Source organism: Alosa pseudoharengus, unplaced genomic scaffold, assembly GCF_046254945.1.
Source record: "Alosa pseudoharengus isolate Yale_2024_CS ecotype anadromous, Long Island Sound unplaced genomic scaffold, YU_APseudo_1.1 YU_APseudo_1.1_scf_16, whole genome shotgun sequence".
NCBI lineage: Eukaryota > Metazoa > Chordata > Actinopteri > Clupeiformes > Clupeidae > Alosa > Alosa pseudoharengus.
The window spans coordinates 23,808,988-23,828,983 of NW_027468630.1; the positions used below are offsets into that span (position 1 = coordinate 23,808,988).

At 41.4% G+C, this 19,996-nt stretch overlaps 1 protein-coding gene across 1 annotated transcript; it reads right to left on the minus strand.

Moving 5' to 3' along the window:
* Nucleotides 1–288: 288 nt before the first annotated feature.
* hs3st1 (heparan sulfate (glucosamine) 3-O-sulfotransferase 1) lies at nucleotides 289–3,820 on the minus strand. Its single transcript, XM_076287501.1, has 2 exons — nucleotides 3,584–3,820; nucleotides 289–2,585 (listed from the first exon to the last, which is right to left on the minus strand). Exon 2 carries the CDS (start codon nucleotides 2,442–2,444, stop codon nucleotides 1,491–1,493), a length of 954 nt encoding a protein of 317 aa, XP_076143616.1. The 5' UTR covers nucleotides 2,445–2,585; nucleotides 3,584–3,820; the 3' UTR covers nucleotides 289–1,490.
* Nucleotides 3,821–19,996: the final 16,176 nt, after the last annotated feature.

Consider the following 19,996-nt stretch of genomic DNA (forward strand, 5'->3'; position numbering starts at 1 on the left):
CATGATGCCATCGTCAAAACACATGGCAGAAGAGTGAATATAGGCAGGATAACATCGTCAAAACACATGGCAGAGGGGGATAGGCCACTGGCACAATGAAGGAGTATGCACTGCCTCTGCATTAACATGGTATTTGTGTATGCTAATGCCACAGCTCATGCTTCGAAATTAAGTTAGAATAGAAATGAATCGCTTTAAATGGGCAGGTCATTTTCAGTACAGTTGGAAAGTGAACAAGGGTGGTGGTGAGATTTAACAGAAGAATAGGAACATAAAGTAAACACATACTAATAAAAATACTATTTTATTGAGATAACCCTTCAAAGAGATAATAATAGCAATAATAATATTTACAGGACAGGGTAGTGGACACATGAAAGTAGTTTTTCTGCATCAGTACACTCTTTGAAAGAAAAGAAAAAAAGTCTGAATACAGATATCCTAAATAAATCATAGAAAACAGTAATACTGAAAACATAGCAGCAATTAATATTTCAGAGCTTTGACATACAAACTGACAGCCCGGCTTTGAGGAATAATACAGGAACAAACTTCATCGCACTGGTAAATTAAATGCATAAATCAAGATTACAGACAGAAAAACAACCTGATAACATTCATCACCCTCATCCATAAAGTAGTCAGGCCATTTCATATGAGCCAGCACGTGCCAAACCATCCCTGTCTGACAAACACAAACATATCCAGACCCACCCAGACTCTCGCAAAATCAATTACCCCCACGTTATCTAGGTCAAAACACACTGTAGTCTTAATGGCACCAGGGTTTTCAACAAACCCATGTTTACATAGAAATTATATTTTATTATTTTTTCTTCACAGCATTAAACCAGAGTGCTGTCAGTGTGCAGTCAGTGGACATGGACGAGCAACAGAAAAGTATGTTACAGCATGATAACACAATGTTCTCACTTTCTATGCAAGATAATGTTCAAAAGAGTATAAAAATACCAATAATTAGCTTATTAATTACATGTACGGTGTACTGTAGATGGGGAACTACTAAGCGTACTTACTTAGTGGAGATTATTTAAGGAGGGGCAAAAAGTAGTCGATGACTAGTATTTGGGTTAATCAGTCGTCTGTTTTAGTTTTTAGAAGCCCTGGCTGTCTTCACACATGCAGATGCAAGGACTGCTTGTATGGTGGGATTTCAAAACTGAACGGTGGAATCACAAAACCTTACAGCTGATATACATCAGTAAAACTAGCATCACAGAAGCACGATGAATGTGCAGCGACAATCTGTCAGTATCAACTTGATACAAGCAGTATCTTCTACATACATTTTTTTAAAAATAAAAAATATTTTCTACATCAGTTATTTTGGTTGAACCCTCTTAAAACGCATCCCAGAGAAACACATACTGAGGAAGGTGTGCGTTTTCTTCCTTGGGTTCACTCCCCTACAGTGTGCGAAATGTCAAGAGGAGAGCAATAAATCTCTAGGCAAACTCAGATGCGTGTGCTCAATTCCAGTCGAACGTCCTGCCCACCAGCTCAAAGAACTTGCGGTTGGGTTCGTGAAAGTAGCGGAAGAGCTTCTGCAGGATGCTGGGGTCCACGTGCGGGTGTGCCCGGCCCTTGGAGTCGTGCAGACAGCGCTCCCTGCCGTGGTCTCGCAGGCAGTAGAAGCCCTTGGTCTTGTTGAAGTAGAAGTTGGAGGCGTTGATCTGCGGCTCCAGCTCCAGGAAGCGCTCCACCTGCTTCATCTCGGGCAGAGGGTCCCTGATCAGCTGGTCCCCGTCCACCACGTGGATGCGCTCCAGGGGGAAGTAGCGCAGCCAGTTCTCCATGTGCTGGTAGTAGAGGCTGCGGTTGAGGGCCCGGTAGCCCAGGTTGATCTCCCCGTCCTTGAGGAGTACCGACTCAATGGGCTGCAGTCGCTTGTGCTTCTGCAGCCGGTTGTAGTAGACCTGGGTGTAGTCCGAGAGCACGCGCTCGGTGGGGTCGCGCAGGATCAGCAGCAGCTTCACGTCGGGGATCACGCGCCGCACACGCTCGGGGACCTTGGCGGAGGTGAAGTAGGCAGGGGTCTTCTCCACAGTCATCTGGCCCGGGAAGGAGAAGGGCATCTGGGTTAGGTACCAGGGCAGGCCCCGCTGGAAGTGGGTCTCCCAGTCGAAGAAGTGCACCTCGTTCTGGGCGGCGGCCACCGCGCTGTGCAGGCTCAGCATCTCGATGAGCGCCCGCGTGCCGCCCTTTCGCACGCCGATGATGACGAGGTTGGGCAGCTGCTGGAGCGTGCCGTTGGGGTGTGCCGATGGCAACGAGGAGTCATTGAGGGGGGACAGGTCATCAATGGCGACTTGCAGGGGGGCATGGGAGGAGGGGGACGCATGATCATCACGGTCCGTGGGCCTGGACGGCACAGGAGGTGACTGGGCGACGAGGAGGAGCAGCCCGAGAAGGAAGGCCGCCATCAGGGTGGACCTCAAGCGAGTGGACTTCAGCCTGACGAACGGGGCGAGAGCGTATCCCACATCGAAAGTAACGCTGCCAGAGAACCTCGATCCAGGTGGGAAAACAGCAGGACGGCTCTCTGCTTTGTGTAGTTCTCCTCACTGCAAGGCAAAAATACATGGTACATAAAACATAACCAAACAAGCTCTTGAGCTGTTAAATACCCATTACCTATATTTAGGAGCACCCTTTGGCCATAGCCATTATTCTTGACTGATGAACTCTCAAAAAACACAACCTATTTCTCAGTTTCCTTCATTTCAAACAAACACTAAATATTTAGACAGTGTATGATACAGGCAATAACAATAAGTTCAGTGGAGACATGTATAAATATTGGCATAACCATCACTTAGATGCAAACAGGGGAGTCTATTTAGCTACACCCATCATGTTAATTAATTTGCTCATTTACAAATTTACATAAAATAACAGAACACCTCACAACAATTTAGGCTACTTCACCCTCTCATAGTATCACTTATATGGAGTGGATATGTTATATGTTGTTATAGCTACTCCGCGGGCGCGCGTTCTCTCTTGCCCAGTCCATTCGTCCTCCTTTCATGCAGGCGACACATACTGTATCTGCATGCCAGGTAAGTATTCTTCCATAGAAGACAATTGATAAAAGCGACTCACTGTCAGGTTTTGGCCATTTCATTCAGCCATCATATTCAACTAAATGACCGAATGATGTAGGCTACTTTCCATTAGTGTTCCTTTTATATTAATACGTCTCTTATCGAGAAGAGCCACTGAAAGAAACACCGAACTACAAAAATGAAACCATCATACGGACTATTGCATATAGCCGACGTGAATGGTAACTTAGAAGTTCATGCATACTTCAATCTACTGATCTCTCCTGCATTGCACTTGCACAAAACAGAAAGAAATCCCAATTCAAAAACATTTCAAAGAAGTATGCAATTGACCCATAACTGCCAATCATTCACAGCCTTCAGGTGTAGAAAGTCTGACAAACGTAGAAAGTCTGAAAGACAAACAAAGCAGCTGCAGCAGGGAACCCCCGTTACAGAACCTCGTTGACCGCAGAAGTGGTAACTCAAACACCCAGCAACAACAACGTCCGTACCTTGAGCTTGTGAGTTTGTTGTGGCCAAGTCATCCTACTACCACGGTTGGGTGATAAACAGACAATGATCCAGAAGTCCAGGTAAGGTATTAGAGCCTGTCTTAGTCAGCAGAGACCGGAACTATTCTGACTAGCGAGAGGAAAATTCCACAACACCAAGCAACTTCAATGCTGCATATTTCGCCCGACCGAAACTTCGACCGTCGTCTGCGGGGAAAAATGACAGTCTCAGTCTCATATCGCTTGTAGCTCACACACAAACGCCCACTATTTCACGGCGATACGCTCGGCTTAAATCCCTCCCACTCCGTGACTCAGCCTACCGAATAGATTGACTGATTTTGTAATTTTGAGGAAGAGTACATTGCGGAGAAATACCAACAAGGAGCACTCCCAGGATAAAGTCATGGGGATTGGTCACAAGTAAACAGTTGGTGCACTTTTTTGCATTTAATGTACTGTGTCCACCTGTGATCATATGGCTGACATCGTACAAACTATAGCATTTTTGAGACTGCATGATAACCTAGTCTAACTTAGACTGCATAGGCTAACCGTGTTTTCTCTCACTTACCTTGGAAACATAAAATCACATGAAGCAGATGTGTGTGGTGGCGTCAAGTATCATGAGTCAAGCACGGTTACACGGTGACTAATGTTCTTTGATTTCATCAGAGGGAATACCATAAAGCCAAGTGTTATCACATTGCCCAATAATCCTTATTTCCCCATGACATAACGCCCATTTCCTGGTGACTACCCATGTATATATTTTTTATATACTACCCATGTATATATTTTTTTTATTTACGACATTGTAGGCCTACAAGGATACAAGGAAGTTTATTGTCACATGCATATAGTTGGATGTAAGAAATGCAGTGAAATTATGTCTGGTGTCAGCCTATTTGTGCATTTATGTGTGTGTGTGTGTGGGGGGGGTTTCATCAGGTTTTCAAGGTTTTCATCAACACATTGTCATCTTCCCTGATGCTCTGTTTGAACCCAGGGCCCACACCATGGCATTGACAAAGCCAAACAATAATGGCACAACTTCAAACAATATTGGAGCACAAGGCTAGATTGGCACAATAAATGTTATTCACTGTAGGGACATTCTTCGTAAGGCTGCCATGTAAACTATACAGCGAGAGCAAACAGTTAAAACAAAACTGTCAAAATAGCCAAAGGTCATCTTGTTCTGATTGTTGTTCTACAACAATACTGTGTATCCACACAGTGTATCAAATCCATTCAATTTCACAGTCCAAATTGTTCAGGTTATCAAAAAGGAAATCTGTTCAAAACAGACCAACATAAACCTCAGTGTCAATGGTAGGTAATTATGATTAAGTATGTTTATTCATGACTTGGCATCAACGTCCAAGAAATGTGTATGTTCAGTGGTTTATACAGGGTTTTTAAATACAGTCAGAGCAATACTGCTGATCTGCTTTCATTTAAACACTATTTTAGAAAATGTAGAAATATATTGATGTTCCCAATATATTGATGTCCCCATTTTTTCGCACAAAATGCAGTTTTTAGAGAGGGAGGGTAATTCGCCCTCTAAAAAAGTTTTTTTTTATGGGTACTAAGGAAATTGAATATCACCCTCGGTGGACAACCCAGTTTGTCTCATTTGGAGCAGGTTGGATGGTTCACTGGATCCCCACCCACGACTGCGGTAGAGTAAAAATTTCACATTACAACGGACACTATCCATCAAAACACAAAGCCCAATGAACCAAAACAAGCCTTGTATGAACTTGGCATGACTCCTGCCACAGCCTTGCCGAAACATGATCCACGGAGCGGCTTGAGCTTGTTATGACCGGAGGTTTATTGAAGGTCATCCAAAACCCTTATCTCTAATGAAATATCAGTGTTTAGGCAAGGCCATGCAAATCAAATGGTGATAGTGCATGATACGGCATGAGATTGAATAAATTAATAAATATGTTTATGATTCATCATGTGGTTCCTTTATTTCCCTGGTCACAAAGGGCTGTCTTGCATATTAGATGTGGGGAATGATTTTATGTGCCTATCCATTTGGTAAAATCTCTGAACAATTTCCATTGAGCAATTTGCCACTGAACTGTGGTGGAATTTAATGCATCAGATATATCCCAGTGAGTCTCTGTATGTGCAATATGTGTGGATTTGCAGTGTCCTCTATTTGTTGAAAATATAGTAAGTGATTTTCCAAACAACATTATAGGGCTAAATGGTATATCTGAAGTTATTGTAGACCTTGAGTGTATGTACACAAGGTTATGACTAAAGAAATGACCACACTATTTCTCAGGCTAATAGACTTCCTTTTTGGGGATGTATCTTAACTGCTGACTCTGCCTTGCAACTTCCCCTCATTGATTTTGTATGTGCAAATCTATAATCTCATGACTTTCCCCCAAGACCCTTGTGTGTGGACGGACTTACTGTCAGCACTTTGTGCACAGAGGAAGTGTTGTTCCACTTCAGGATCAAAATGATCTGCATACATTAACATCCCAATAGCACAATAACACAGGGGAAAGACCACTCTGCTGTGAAACTCAGTGGTCTGAGGTGACGATTGATTCTGTATGAAACAAAAATGGACAGAAATATTTAAAATATCAACACTGGACAAAAGGCAAAGCCACACACACAAAGTGAACAGTGTTTGCCGACTCTAGTCTTGTACTTAAGTCTAAGTTCTCTATATGTATTTCCTGATAGTGGTTTTAGATCTAATTGGGATTTCTTGCTGAATTCCACCCCATGAGACATATGATACAGTATGTCTCTTGCCTTAAATAAACAGGAGTCAAGCTTACAGCAATGTTATTTTTTTAGGTAATTGTTGAAATGTTTAATATGGTTTGTGTCACAGTCCAACTCATAGCAGTGAGACGTGTTCTTTAGAACCATTTCTTTCACAGCTATCATCAAAATACAAAGGGGTTTATTTATGATTTGATTATTAGGTCTTCTAAAAAAGACAGCTTTGTGATTCCCCATGCTTGGTCCCAGAGGCTAAAACCACTCCATATATATTTAAAAACATAAAACAAGAGCACTACAAGCATACCCCCAGCGTTATATGAGAAACATTTTTTTTCTCACAACAGGCCTTGTCATATGAACCATTAATATTGGTTTTGGCAAGGGGAAATAATACATTAAGGTTGTTCCTATGACATGCAATTAGTATGTTAATGCAAAAGTTTGTTTTTAATGGCATTGGTTATGTGAAACTGGAGCATGTCATGGCACCACATTACAATTATGCCTTGTTCCACTGAATCAGAAAACTAATTAAAAACATGATAACTCCATTAACCCCTGGAACATATCGTTTATAGTCTTGCCAGTAATGAATTTCAGTTATATTCAATATACTGATGAATTGAAAGGCATAATATTACATCATAATTATTACATGCTATACCTGCTATCCCACAATTTTTTGTCACAGGGTCACTAACTGTTTTCATTATTCCATATATATAAAGGTTTTTTTGTTTATTTATTGCCCTCACTTGAAAGGGCGGTAGCATGCAGTCAAAGTCAATCCTGAATAGGAATTACAGTGAATGATGGTGTGGGTCATTCTACAGAAAAGGTGGAATTTGGATGATGAAAATCTGCATGTATTTCTTTAAACATACCCAAAACTTGTTTAATAGCATTAATAACCTGGTAAAATTGATGAATCCTCAAAGAGTAGACCTTAATTTAATTCTATATTTTTTGTATTATTTTCTAATTCGGCTACACATCAGAAAAGTAACACCAATGACAATTTAGTAGAAATAATGATTTTGTTTTCAAAATGGCTCATGCCATCAGAAATATCAAAATCACCTAATTATTAAACATACTTAATTAATATACTGTATGTATTTATTCTTTAATTTTTTTCACACCCACAGCTATAAAATGAGTAACACAAATGCCATCATTAAAAGCCTCACTTTAAAATTCTAAAACAAATCATGATATGTTAAACAAATGAAGTAAGACATCTCACAAACATTATGCCTTTGTCCACTGTACTTCTTCAACTAACCTCTTGATTCAATAGAAACTTCAAAGAGTTTGTGCATTATTTTGAAAATAAAAGTGTTTTGTGTACACCAACACCAATGACTTAATTTTGGGGGACAAAAAATATTTTATGTTATTTACATTAATAATGTATTTTTTTACCATTTCAGTGTTATATTGATTGTGTGTAGTGTTTAAATGTATATGAGATTTGATTTAAGAAAAACATTTTTTTTATATATTTTTAAATGAAAAGTGCACAGCTCAACTTCTATGTATGATCAAAGGGACAGGGCAATTCAGGAATTAAAAAAAAAGTCTGTCTTATCTGAAAGACAGTCTATATTTATTGAATATATATATATATATATAATTATGTGATGGTTGGGTCAAATTAAATTATTTATGGGTCTGCAAAAAGGAAGGGACAGGCATTTCCACCTTTTTGTAGCTATCTGGTCAATGGTAGACTTCATAATGACCAAAGAATGCAATGTCTTCAACCAAACAATGGCCAGTTAGGAGCAAGGGAACCTGTCATGGGAACCCATCGTGGGTTGTGGAGAGTGGAGAGGGTTCGGTCTGAGACGCCAGACACCACTGATGAGCCTTCTGGAGGTGTCGTGGGCCTAATTCAACCAAACACCAAAGAAGGAAGGTGGCTGGTTGAGAACCCCAGTGAAATGTTCATAAAGGCTCTGATGGTGATGTTGTTTACTGCTGTTTTGATTCATTGGTTGGGAATTCAGGTTACTGGGCTTGCTGAGAGCCTGTGTCAGTGAGGCATAGGCACTTGCTAAAGAAGCCTATTTGTTGTGCATGAAGGCTGCTGTTGCTTTGTTGGTGATGTTTTTCTGATTTGATTCTTTGCTTGAGCATTCAGGCTGCTGGCTGCAGGGCCGGATTAACCATTAAGGCAACTGGGCACTTGCCCAGGGCCACAGGACCAGTAAGGGGCCCTGGGCACAGTCAAAATATTATGTTCGATCATGTTACAAAGGCAGTCCGCACTTCCCTAATCATATGCAGATTTGTGCAACCCGTTCGATCAAAATATTATGTTAAATCACGTTAGAAACAGTGTCTGTAGCTGACTGCACAAATGCCACTTTCCGTCAGCTTTGACACTGACACGCTCAGTGAGTGAAGGCGAGCTATCACATCGAAACAGTTCATAACATCCAGACTAGGCTACCCATTCCGATTCTGTGCCCAGGGCCCGTGGTCATGATAATCCGGCCATGGCTGGCTGCACATGTTGTACTGTGAAGGAGGTCTTTCACAGATCAACATGAAGTACATCCTTTTCATACCGTTTCTGTAAATTTAAAAAGTTAGAAGAAACTTTGGTTTCTCTGTGGCGACCCTCTTCCTTAGTATCCCAGAAATGTAATGATATTTTGAGCTGTCAGTGGCTTAAAGTAACAATTTACTTTGACTTGAGCGGGTTTGCCCCCGAAGCTATTGCTATGTCCGAATTTCATTGTAAATGCATATTCTGGTCTTACTTGAAAACTACTTCAAATCACATAATTTTGGATCCCAACGGAATCCCCTCCCCACCCCCATCAACCACCCTCTACTTTAGCTTCCCTTGGAGTCTGAGGCAAGGGAACATTTGGGTGTGCGATGCATCCAACCAAATGCTCTGTCCGCCTACCCCACCCGCACCCCACCCACCACCCCCCAGTCTAGAGCAGAGATGTCTTCTAACTGCCTTATTCACACAAAAAGGAGCACAAGTGGGACAGTGGCTCAGGGTCATAGACTGTGGATGCTCCGCAATACTAATGGTGGAGACAGAGAGGAGCATCTGGGTCCCTTCGGGAGCCGAGCTTAGCTGAGGTAACGTCAAGACGCACACCTGGCCTGCATGGCTAATCTGAAGTTTGACATTGGCATATAGCAGAAGGCATTGTATGGAATGGCAAGTGCTTGAGTTGAACAGTTCAAGCAGTGCCTTTATTGTTGAGATGGCATTGCAGGAACATTTGTGTGAGAAGAGATCAGGTCATTCATGGCCAGGGGTATAGTGGTAAAATAAGAGGTGGGTAAACTATGAATGCGGTATTTAATTTTTTAAAAAGGCATTCGGAACATGTTCGATGATGGTGGCAGGGGCATCGCTGGGGATGATATGGGGATAATACTATATATTATCAGGGGGCTCCAGAATTATGTCTGTCATGGGGCCCCAAAGCAGTGCCCCTGGAATTTATTGTCCAATGTTTACAATGTTTACATTTTTACAGTGTGATTTTTTAAATGTTAAAAGTTGCAATTGGTGAATAAACAATTTTAAGAGGGGGATATACTCTAATAAGAGGTGGATAAACTCTGTTTCTGAAATTTCAGAGGTGGATAAACTGCATTTACTTGCGTTAGCCTCCACTACAGCCATGCTCATAGCATATGACACTATGCTTTGAAAGGAAAACCATGACATGAGGTCACGTTGGGGTCACCACTGAAAGGATGGGGGACAATGCGCTCCTCACGAATGATGAGAATTGCGTTGGCCGCTCAGGTTTGAACATGTATCAACAATAGGACAGACTGGTGAATCAATGGTAATATTACGAGAAACCATGATTAATCTGACTCCATAAAATTAAGAACTCGACCTTGAATAATTACCAAGTAGTTATCAGCTATAACAGAGTATTGGCACTCAGGTATGTAAACATACTGTAACAAAGGAACAAAGTAAGCTTAACCAAACAACAAATTTAAATGTAAACTTAACAAGTTAACAAGTTAGAATGTCAAATATACCAGATACAACAATTCATCAAACATAAAGTAAAATACAGACCAAACCTACAAGTGAGAGAGAGAGAGAGTGAGTGACAGAGAGAAAGAGAGAGAGAAAGAGAGAGAGAGAGAGGCCAGCAAGGCCTCCTCCAGAAGAAATGAGCAGGCAGGACAGAACCTAGTCAGTCAAAGGAAAGAGAAGAGTAAAGAGAAGCCAGAGAGAGTAAAGAGAAGTGAGAAGAGTCTGTGTTCTCCCCTTTTATCTAAAACCAACTCAACACATAGATAGTATCCACACATGGAGACCATGGACGTCCACAGGGTATCCTTATCGAATCAACAGTGGGAATGTTTTCATCAGAACACAGACCATTTTCTCCCAGACTACAGAAAAAAATAATATATACTTATTTTACTGTTCTACAACTGACAATACTATATTTCTCACATGGAGACCTTCAAATGATATCAAACACGAGCAGATTATAATTTCTCCTTTGACAAATATAGTTAGAGTGTATGTACATGTATTTTCCTGTGGTCCAAGAGAGGCTCAGGACCGAGTTAAGCCCTACGCAGGGTGGCAAGATCAGAGGCCAAATGGCAGCTGACTCCAGAGACTTTCTAGTTCACTGTATGTATAAACGGGGGTACTGTTGATTACAAAGGCTTTTGTCAACATGAGATATTTAGGTATCCAAAATCCTGGCCTTGCAGCTTCATATATCAAGACTGAAAGACAAAGTGGCTAATTCAGACAGGTCTAATATATGCTGCCATGGGCAGTGAATGAATGTCCTCATGCATGTTATGAGAACTGAGAGCAGTCCAGGAAGTGATTGAAAAGAGCATCACTGTGATAATCATCAGCATGAGAGGAGATGAGGAGGAACTAAGACAGCAGAGGAAGGAAGTTAAAACAGAAGTAAATGGCAGAAAGGCAGTGCAGGGCAGGTCATTCAACACACTTCTGAAGTCAATGACCCATACAACTATAGGAATGAGGGTCTGACTGTGTGTGTGTGTCTGTGTGCATAGGTGTGCAAGAGACAATGCATTTATGTGTTTGTGTGTAAGTAAAGGTGTGTTTGTGTGTGAAGGTATGCTAAAACATTATTCATTTTTCCATTGTTTCCATTGTGCGTGTGTGTGTGTGTGTACATGCATGAGGGTGGGCCAGTTACATTAAGGTCAGGTTGAAACCTGTTTGTTTTAGTTATCTGTATTTTCTCAACCTTGGGAAAAGGATTGCGGCTGAATCACAGGAAATAGGAGCAGCAGCACCTGAGTCACATCAGGTTAATGAGCCAAGACAGTCCAAATGAAGTCAGGCGGTTTGTGAATATTCCCACTTTCAATTGAGGTCCTCTCTATCTCTCTTTCTCTCTCTCTCTGTTACTTTCTTAGCTTGCTCTTCTTTTCTTCTTTTTTCTTTTCCCTCTTCATCCCTATATGAGGGGAGGCACTTCTTATACTGTATAATGATTCTGAAAGACTTGTTTTCAGCTGGTTATATGGACTGGTATGTCTTACTGCCTGCATATGCAGATTTTAAATTGTGTCTCACTCTTTATTACCATGTTTCGGTCTTTCAACTCTTTCAATCTCTCTTTCTCTCAAACACATAAAACACACACACACACACACACACACACACACACACACACACACACACACACACACACACACACACACACACACACACAGGGACTGACAAACATGCTCACACACAAATGTTTGTATGGGCTGAGGCAAGAGTGATCAATGTCTCAATTTAGAACAGAACTTGGGGTTAGTGTCGGGCTCAGCGTTGGCACAGATGGCTGTGTTGTGGTGGTGGTGGAGCCAGCATTGACAATCCCTGCTTCCACACGCCGCCAGTGTAGAAGAGCCACTCTTTACGGGCAATTATCGTCCATGTGGATCCAGCCTGTAATCCCTCAGATGGAGGCCTCATTATGGTGATGCATTCGGCACAAGCCTCCTCCGAAGCCCCCTCTAATGACCCCCACTTCTCTTCTTTCTACTGTGTTTTTCCCAGACAGGGAAATTCTTGCAGACAATGAAAGCACCTCAGGGCTTTTGATCATCCTCACCCTCTGATTCCTTCTCACATGCTATATGTCTCTCTTTCGAACACACACACACACACACACACACACTTATGTTCTTCCCACCTTTTTATCTCCCATTCGCTCACTTTCTTTCTGCAACAGATTCGTTGTTAGAATGAGAAACTCAGCCAAGTTCAGTTGTAGCCCTGAACTGAAGATTTGTTGTTCCATCATGATATAAAATATTTATTGCCTCTTTCCTCCCTTGCTCATCAGTTCCAGTTCATTAAAGTCCCTAAATCAGAGACTATTTATCTGTTGTTGATTGTACTAAATGTCTACATTTGTGTCCTGCCATTTTGCTCTCAGGAGTTATGACATCTCCATGATAACACACTTTAGGGATCTGTCAGATTATCATAGCTACATATTGCATTAAGATATGGTAAAATATGGACTGTAGTCTGTATATCATCTGCGCTAGGTGGCTTTTCATTTCTGCTGTTGAGAGTGATATGCAAGGAATACATTTGTGTTGGCGTCTGTTAATGGATTTCTGTTTGGCTGCATGGGTTTAAGAGACAGTTGCATACATAACCTTCTCAACATGGAGAATGGAATGAAAAGAGCTGTCCAGGCTCGGACTGGTAATCTGTACAACCGGGCAAATGCCCGGTTGGCCGGTCTACATGTGGGCCGGTGACCTCCGGGATTTTTTTTTTTAGCCTATTTAGCCTATTTGCGGCCCGTTATGTAGGCCTAGGCCTAGCCTATAAATGCAGTTGCATCCATTTGGCTTGTGGGGTGACAGGTCAATAATTAATTGTTGCCTCTTAATGACAGGTTCAGTGTGTGTTACGATCGCGCCCCCCTGCCCTACCCCTCAAGTGGATTTGTCCAAGCAGCCGCTAGTTCGAGTGCATGGTAGCCTAGGCTGTATAAGTGCCCTCCGCTGGCTGGTGTTAACATTATTGCAGTTTAACCGTAAACAATCAGAGGTCTAGTTTTATTCCATAAATATATTGTTTTTATAGACGTAGTTGCACGCGCTACCAAGAGCTCATTTAGGCTACTGCACCTACTGTAGTGCGGTTCTGTGAACATAAAAAAAAACTACGGGTAGCCTACAATTTTCGCACAATTTGGTGGAAAAGTGTAGCGCAGGTTAAAGAAAACCCACTCATTTTTGGAGCTGATACTACTCAAAAGGAACTTCAAAGTATTTTCCATATAGTAGGCCTATCCTTTTAGCTTACAACGAAAGTGAAACTTGGAAAGTGGTCTCTCCACCGAGTGTTACATTAGATGCACAATCAATCGCGAGTCGATGCAGGTAAAAAGTAGGCTATCAACTGGTAGGTTAGTAACGAAGGTATTGCAAAATGTGATGACGGCACACAAACTAGGGCAAAAACGTTTAGTATACCCTAGACTTGTGGTGATAGTCTACAGTTAATGTGAATCGCGGACTATAAACAAAGTAAAGGAGAAGATTTGCACCAAATAAAGGCTGTGTTTGTGTTTCTACAACATGTTGGCACAAAACGTAATTTCTGTCAACTATGACGATGTCCAGTGACATGTGGTTTAATGCATGGGGTAACATGACGTGAGACAGACAGAAGATGAGCCTGTCTTTAGTAGCCTATCCCTGAATCCTGTCCCTCTCAATTTCAAATCACTTTAAAATGGTGTGATTAACAACCAGATTTTTTTTTAATCCCGGAGGGACACTCCCGGACCCCCGTATTGTGATTAGGCTATAGGTCCAAATCTAAATGTTTGGGTTCAGTTTATGAAGTGTTGCTACAGCATAATACTGTGTGTTTGTTATTTATGGAGGGGATTTTTTTTTGTGTGTGTATATGTGTGTGTGTGTGTGGGGGGGGGTTGTCGGTCCATTGGTGGGCCGGTCCAGGAGAAAATTGCCAGGGCCGAATTTTGCTCCCAGTCCGACCCTGGAGCTGTCTATGTGCAGGTGACCTTGAAGAGAGTGAAAGGACATTCCATAGGTGAGTGGTTATGTAAAATGTTTACCGTATAGTCTAGATAGATAGGGGGGGAAATTCCAGGTCTCAGTAGCATACAGACAAAACACACACACATTCACTAACAGCAGAAAAAGTAATTAAAAGTATATAATATAAAAACACAACTAAGCATAAGGACAGTAGAAGATAAAGAATATACTAAATATACTAAAATACAAATTATACTAACTAACACTTAATCTAAATCAATTCTAAAAACAATATCCACATAGTGGTGATAAATCAATCAAGAGGCGCTTGCAATGACTGAGGCAGGGACTGAGCCTGTGATTCTCTGTGCATAGTAAGGTAAGGTAAGGTGCACTGTGTGAGTGAGTGTCACGGTGATAGTGATAATGGTGATAGTGGTCATGGTGATAGTGCAAATGAGTAAGTCCAACAATGCAACAGTGCAAGAATAAGTCTATATATCTATATATATAACTAAGAAAAGGTGGTAAGAAAGACAGTGGTAAAAAGTGGCTAGTGGACAGACAGTATCCAAACATGAAGGGGGTGAAGAGACAGACAGACTATGCAGAGAAGTCTATCTCTCCTCTTCCCTTAAGTGAAGCATTGAACAGTTCAATGGCCCTGGGGACAAATTACTTCCTCTTTGTCTCTCATAAAGACACTCAAATCAAAGAAAAATGTTGATTGGTATGCCTCCGCCTGCTGTGACCTTGTATGCCCAAGACTGAATTTGACCTTAACTTTTGATGTAATTACCTAAGGAACCTTGACCATTGAACACAAAGGTTGTGGCATAGTTTACCACTATAAAGGACACAAGAAACAGATCAGTTTATGTAGCCTTTACAGTGATCAACTACAGTATATCAAGCTTGATGAATAGCCTTCAACTTGCTTGGGAGAGCATCCTTTAACAGTGTCTTAACAGATAGAACCCTGGACACACACACACACTGCTGAACCCGTGGACTATAGGGGACAGAGACATCATTTAATTACTAATGAAAAGCTTTACCATGTTCTGGTGATGTTTGTGATGTTTGGAGAGACATGTAGGCCAGTTTCATTTCTCCCTTCCCCTTTCCTGCCCCCACCACAACTCCACAGCACAAGGTCCTCCACTCTGCAATGTTGAATTAGCAGATGAGTTCCTTGTGCTTTCTGACACAGCAGAGCTCTGCTTCCAGCTCTGATATTCAGATTTCAAATCTCAGAGGTGAGATCCCTGAGCAGTAGAGTAGAGGCTTCAGACAAGGTGAAAAGAAAAAACCTGCGAGAGGAGATTAGCTGATTCAGGTGTACCAGGGACAAAACAAGAGAAAGACAGAAAAGAAAGTTTCATTTCTGGAGTTATTCCAAGCAGAAGGCAATGAATCACTCCAACAGACTGCTTTTACTGTTTGCAAGGCTCGGCTAGACTGTCTGAACATTATGCCAGTGCCTTAAGTACTTGTGATAGATAAACATGCACAAAAATAGTGTGCAACGACAGCTATATAAATGGAGTTGTTAAATGGAATTATTGCCATTCATAAACAAATAGTTGTGGTGTGTTTGGCAACAAGTTTGTCTGGCATGTGCGGACAAGATACGGGAAGTTAACAATAGAGCTTTCATCATGTTGCCAAACTAGTTTGCATCTTGGAAGGAACGTTTCCAGCTAAATACTGTAGGTTGTAAACAACACACATCTGAAACAATTAAGCTATCTGGCGTTACCTTCTGATACAGAACACAAAATATTGTCTCAGTGGAAACTTAGTCTTTGGGTCTTGGGTCTTTGGGTCTTGTTTTCAGAAAGTTCTTGCATTGTCCAGTCCAAATATATATAATAACCAATTATAAAACTTTGCATGTCTTCTTGCCAGTGATTTTGTCTTGTACAGATGGAGTCCTATGAGCTCCTATTGCCTGATGAAAGTTATGAAGATATGTCAGAAGAAGACATTTCCAACATCTCTTATGCTCTTAGTTGCCTTGCTGAAATAACAAGGATGCTGAAAATGTAAAAGGAGCTCATGTAATGTTGTTGTTGAGTCATGAACAAGGTCTTGCAATATAGCAAATGAGATGAGGAAGGCCTAGATCCTCCTGTGTGGACTGTACACATACTCACACAAATAAGCACGCTGTCCTTTGTTCCTCTAAATTGCTCTGCAACCATTTGCGGCAAACAGTCATTTCTAAACTTCATGAATAAAACAATGGATTTGTAAAAAAATGTGCATGCTTTGATTCAGACAACCCTTTTTATTCTTTCTCTCCCTCTCACACACCCCCTCAATGACAATGAATTAACCATGAAATACTGGCTTCCAGCCCTTTCTACACTGTTTACTGGAAGCATACCAATGAAATGTAACCTAAGCATTTCCATACAACCGTGGAGGAACCAGAGAGTTAGTATTGTTGCAGAGGGGCCACACACATCCAGAGCTTCAGACTGAATAGCCAGGACAAACACTTTCTTACAGTAATGCTCTGTGTAGTCTATATGTGTCCAACATGCATATTTGATTACTTCTAGTGCAATTTAAAGTTTCTGACGTTTCTGAATTCAGCATCCTCTTCTGCTTCACTATCTCTCTGTTCCAGTCTTAGCTCCAAGGCATTCTGAGCAGAGAATCCTTTCCTTATATTTATTCAATCTTCAGTCTCTTGCTCATGATGCTGGCGAAGGACTGTAGAAGGACTGTAAGGGACCTGTGCACTGTCAGGTACAGCTATTTATTGGTGCAGATTTGAGGGCAGTTAGAACGTTTTGTAAAATTTGAAAGGGGTCAATTTGACCCGAACGCCACACAAGGGTTAGGATCAACATACTTACCAGTAACTGAGTAAACCTATGTCTCTGTTAAAGTGTATCTGTAATTTGCATTGCTAATCTAAACTGGGAAGTTTAACATACAAAGGAATATATTTGTTCAGTGTTAGAAATGCTGTTCTTGCTTTCGGACCTCTTTTAAAGCAATGGCCTGGCATGTAAATTATTTTCTGACAATAACTCTTTATACTGTAGCTCTATATAGCGCAGGGATTGAATCAAGACCTTATTATATGTGAGTTTAGAAGCAGGACATTATGTTCCATTTTCACAAAATGGAGAACAAAAAATAATTTACAGATCTAGTTCTTTCAACAGATATTCTTTCATGAGCTGGATACCAGTGTGATCCAAAATACATTAGACTGGGACTGCTTCTTTACACTTTACGCTCTGCACAAACAGAAGATTAAGTGTGAATCCACAGAGTCATGACACTTTCTGACTTTTGCTAATTTCCTGAGAGCAGGGCTTTCTGCTTCTTTATTCTTAGTAACTTCTTAATAGATCACAATGTTCTGTGGAGTTTACTCAGAGGGGGCAAGATACTGAGGATGACCAATGATTTGAACACATTATAGACCAAAATATATACAGACCGAAACACATGGACACGTATGGACAAAACCCCTGGTAGGGGGAAAGGATCAGTGTTTATATACACACGTATGGGTCAGTGGCAGGACTAACTAATATGCTTAAAGACTGATACAAAAAAAGCTTACATGGATTTATGTGTGTGTATGTGAGAGAGAGAGAGAGAAAGAGGGAGTGAATAAGAGAGAGAGACAGAAAGAGTGAGTATGTATGGGAGAGTATGTGTGTGTGTGTGTGTGTGTGTGCATGTGTGCGGGCATATGTGCGCTTGTGTGTGTGTGTGTGTGTGTGCGTGCCTGCGAGCGTGTGTGCATGTGTGATTTGCACATCTAAACTGGGAAGTTTAACATACAAAGGAACTCTTTAAAGCTGTATATAGCGCAGGGATTGAATCAAGACCTTGTGGTATTATGTAGAAGCAGGCTATGGTCTACTTTCACAAAATGGAGAACAAAATCACTTACAGATCTAGTTCATTCAACAGATATTCTTTCATGAGCTGGATTCCAGTTGTTACTGTGATCCAATACACATTAGTCTGAGACTACCCATATCAAACAATGTATTCTCTGCACAAACAGATTATGTGTGAATCCACAAAGTCATAAAACGTTTGGACTTTCGCTAGAATTTCCTACGAGCAGGACTTCCTGCTTCTTTATTCCCAGGAACTTTGTAATAGATCACGATGAGCTGTGAACGTTACAGCCGTGGCTTACTGGTTAGGTCTTCCGGCTTGAAACCGAAGGGTTGCCGGTTTGATCCCCAACCAGTAGGGAAAATGTGGGTGGGGGATGTGGTTGAGCACTGCTCTCCCATGCCCAAATCCACGGCTGAAGTGCCCTTGAGCAAGGCACCTAACCCCTCACTGATCCACAAGTGCCGCTGTAGCAAGGCAACTCACTGCTCCGGGTTAGTGTGTGCTTCACCTCACTGTGTGCTCATTGTGTGCTTCACCTCATTGTGTGTTTACTGTGTGCCCTGCGTGTTCACTAATTCATGGATGGGATAAATGCAGAGACCAAATTCCTTGTATATGCAAGTATACTTGGCCTATAATCCTGATTTACATTTAAATTTACCCTACAGTCACATTAGCTACAAGACACAGCGACAAAGCGGCAGGCTGCCATTAATTTTTAATGGGAGTGGCCGTTTGCCAGCGACAAGCGACAAGCTTGCAGCTGCTATGAGCAAGGCGGGGCCAAAATAGACAATAAGTCTATTTTATGCAAATGATGAGTGATGCAACAAAGCGACTGCCAATTGGAGAGGGAGTTAAGTCATTTTCCGACGAATGACCGTCGCAGGAAGTTACGTCATAAGAAAGGGACGCCAGACCCTCTTGTTACAGCTGTACTCGGTGATACTGCAGACTCGTAAAAGTAGTTAGAAAATAAGGCAGAAAAACGACAAGTTTCCTCATGCTGCTTCCTTATGTTGGAATATGCAAAAATGTACAAACAATCGAGGGGATGCTTTCTTGTATGTGATTTCTGCAACAGTGATACTGCAAACGTGTTGATAGCCTATTGTTGAGCCTATTTTTATGCTGTAGCCTAGTGTAAAGCATGTCACACAGTAGCCTAGCCTACAGAAAACACTTAATTGATGTGATATAATGATAACTTGTATGCCTACAATGGTTTATTAAACATCATAGTCATTTATTTAGTCAGTCATCATGTTCATGTTAATGAATAGGAAGGACATCTAAACGATACCAACATTTAAATAAACCAACATTTCGCGCAAAATCTGCCGTGAGTCCCTATGCGTGAGTCACGAGCTCCTCCCAGCTGACTCTGGCAGATCACGTGGACAGTCAGTCGTGATCGATTATTTAATAAATACATGTGAATTACGAATAATAATAAAAAGATTCTAGCTAATGAGACTATTTTTTCCATGAACTGTAAAAGAAAACACGTTTTTCCCACTGTATTCTCCATTAAAGAGTAAAGTAAATTATGGACTTATTTCTGGAATTGACGTCACTTCCTGGACTCGTCTGAGGCTGGTCTAATGGGTCATTCGTCTCTAAAAGACTTAACTCCTACTGTGCCAATTGGAGTGAAGTTGACGTGACGTTTGTTGCTTGAACGTTAAGGGACCGTTCGTTATTTATAAACGGGATCACCGG

What these genes read in the sequence shown, in the direction of transcription:
- hs3st1 (XM_076287501.1), bottom strand. Translation starts at nt 2,444, where the DNA reads ATGGCGGCCTTCCTTCTCGGGCTGCTCCTCCTCGTCGCCCAGTCACCT.